The sequence below is a fragment of the Montipora foliosa genome, chromosome 9 (genome assembly GCF_036669935.1).
Source record: "Montipora foliosa isolate CH-2021 chromosome 9, ASM3666993v2, whole genome shotgun sequence".
Taxonomy (NCBI): Eukaryota; Metazoa; Cnidaria; class Anthozoa; order Scleractinia; family Acroporidae; genus Montipora; species Montipora foliosa.
The window spans coordinates 33,391,386-33,393,885 of NC_090877.1; the positions used below are offsets into that span (position 1 = coordinate 33,391,386).

At 44.2% G+C, this 2,500-nt stretch overlaps 1 protein-coding gene across 1 annotated transcript in view; it reads left to right on the forward strand.

Annotated features, from left to right (window-relative positions):
• LOC137971085 (eukaryotic translation initiation factor 3 subunit M-like) overlaps positions 1-744 on the forward strand; it is a 20,075-nt gene extending 19,331 nt beyond the window's left edge. Inside the window, exons 9-10 of the mRNA XM_068817809.1 lie at positions 122-182; positions 588-744. Of these exons, the coding sequence (XP_068673910.1) occupies positions 122-182; positions 588-717 (191 nt within the window). The 3' untranslated portion in view covers positions 718-744. The remainder of the gene's footprint in view (positions 1-121; positions 183-587) is intronic.
• Positions 745-2,500: the final 1,756 nt, after the last annotated feature.

Below are 2,500 nucleotides of genomic sequence, written 5' to 3' on the forward strand. Positions count from 1 at the left end.
AAGGCTAGCAGCGTAAAGACTGGTTCACTTTATCATAAGTTCACTTCTTACTGCAAAAGGTAGAAATAAACAAATTATATTTGTGTTTTTTTTAACACATCATTATTGCTTTTCTTGGCAGCTCTTCGCTCAAAACTCGTCCGTGCAAAGGTAGACCAAGTTAACAAGAAAGTCGTTATCAGGTACTTGAAATGGTACTAACAGCGTTTTTCCTTGTAACAATACATGTATCATGAAATTTCCTTGTCTTTTTTTTTTTTTTTTTTTTTTCGTTTTCCGGAAATTCGCGGAGATCCAGAGGTGGCTAACAAGGGCGAGTCGAAAGTCTAAACCAAGGATGTCTCCAGGGAGGAGTCACCGGGGTAGCCTCCCTGCGGTTGGGGAAGGTGGGGATGTAAGAGACAGGATATGAGAGGGCGGAAAATTGTGGTTGAGCGGAGGCAGTGAGACAGCTGGAAATAAAATCGCTAATAAATGAACTAAATGTGGCACACCCAAGTAAGAGCGGGGTTCTCTGATCACTCATGGCTGATGTACTAAGTGAAAGTAAGTCTTTCTTTGTTTTTTTTTTTCTTTTTCTGTTACAGCTCCGGTACCCACAGAACGTTTGGTGTGAACCAGTGGCAAGAATTGCGCAGCCGCTTGGAGGATTGGCGACAAAGTCTACTGAGCGTGCGCAGTAGCATGCAGTCAGTGGTGCCGAATGTTGACGTTTAGTTGAACTAATAAAGTGACGTTCTTGCAGATTTTTCTTTTTTGGTCACGTCTCAAAATAGTAACAACAAGACGCATATCTACGTGAATTCGGGCTTTACTGATGTCCTGGATCGTCAAATGGAAAACATAGAAAACGCAATGCAGTAGAGATTTTGGCTAGATTAATATTTATTATCTTGGTCAAAGTAATGGCAATGATTCTCGTTATGTTCATCGATAATTTCGCTCGTAAAGTTCAAGGACCGACACGTTCCGAAAACTCTCGACTTTGGGTCTACCGCGAACGGTATATGCATTTGTATATGGTTTGAGCGTATTAGACACCATATTCGTGCTTACTTTCAACGATGCCATTTTCGTTCAATGCCACGTATTCACGTTGGCTTAAACTTCTCGTATGCGCCTAAAAGATGAGTCAGCCATGTCACGTATGCGCTTTACAAGCTTGAGTGCAATTGGCGACTGAACGCCAATCTTGTCCCCAGAGTCCGCTTTTCTTTTGGTCAGCGCCAAGAACACGGACTCTGGCCACTTCCAATCTATACGCAGTCGCAGTGAAGGTCCATTTTTGTAACCTTTGACAACCGCTGTTGTTTCAAATTTCTGAGCGTGCGTAGACAAGCCGGAAGTCCGTGATTTGTGGACGTCCTGCCTTGGAAGTGGACTCTGGGGAGTAGATTGGACTGAACCCCCAAGAAAGCGAAGCTGAAATTGAACGTCGGGAGTTTCTCCTGGAAATCTCGAGTAACAAATCGTTCAGTATTTTTTCGTATTCAAGAGTTGCGGAACTTAGCGCTCTATTTTGTCTTTTTTCACTGACGAGATGCAATTTGGAGTGAAGGCTTATTTTTCATAAACTTCTACCGTAACTTACGGCAGGAGTGGGCGTCATTCCTAACCCGTTGCATGCGCAACTTTTCCCCAGTAATACTGGTACTCATTTTATCCACCACGAATGGATGGAAAGCTGAGTGGACGTTGGAGAGCACTAGCGGGCATTCGAACTCGGAGCGCTGAAATGCAGTCCGCGAGCGATACCCGCTACGCCACGCGCGCTCCTCAAAGGAACGAGGCATTATGCAATGTGCTCTTTTGTTTGTTAATGAGGTGCAAATGAGATGCAATGCGGTTTTCCTGTTAATCCCGCTTTTTAGTATGAGCATTATTTATCCTTTCTGGCTCAACGCACCCACACCAAGGTCTTCGAAAAAATCACGTAAACACTGTACTGAATGAAAGTGTAATCCAAGAAAAATATACTGCCTTTACTACAAGATAAGTCCACAGGACATGAATTGTCACTTCTCTCCGTCAAAATATGCTGTAATCCGCAGTGGCACACTCACTGCATGGTAGTCAAATAGAGTACTTGTAAACCACACAGGAGAAAATTAGCCTTGACTCACAGACGGAGCTTAACCGAACGGGATTTGAGCTCACGACTTCTGCAGTGTTCGTAATAAGCCCGTGGAGGAGGAATGTGAACATGAAGCCTATGTATACTTCTGAATATCCTTTCACCTTATTCGCATTCGGCGTACTTCTTTGAAAGAACAAACTCCGAGTTGAAAGTCGTGATTTACAACTAGTTGCGACACTGAAGACGTTGGATTCTGTCTTCCCTGGTCTCAGAGGTTTTCTTGATCCACGAGAGAACCGCGAAGGGATGAAGACGAGTCGCGAAGCAAGCGAGAAGGCAAAACCTCTGGTCACCTTGGACTTGAATCTCACTTCCATGCAGACGCCAGGGTCAGGATCTGACCCTCTGGTTCGGATTGGTTGA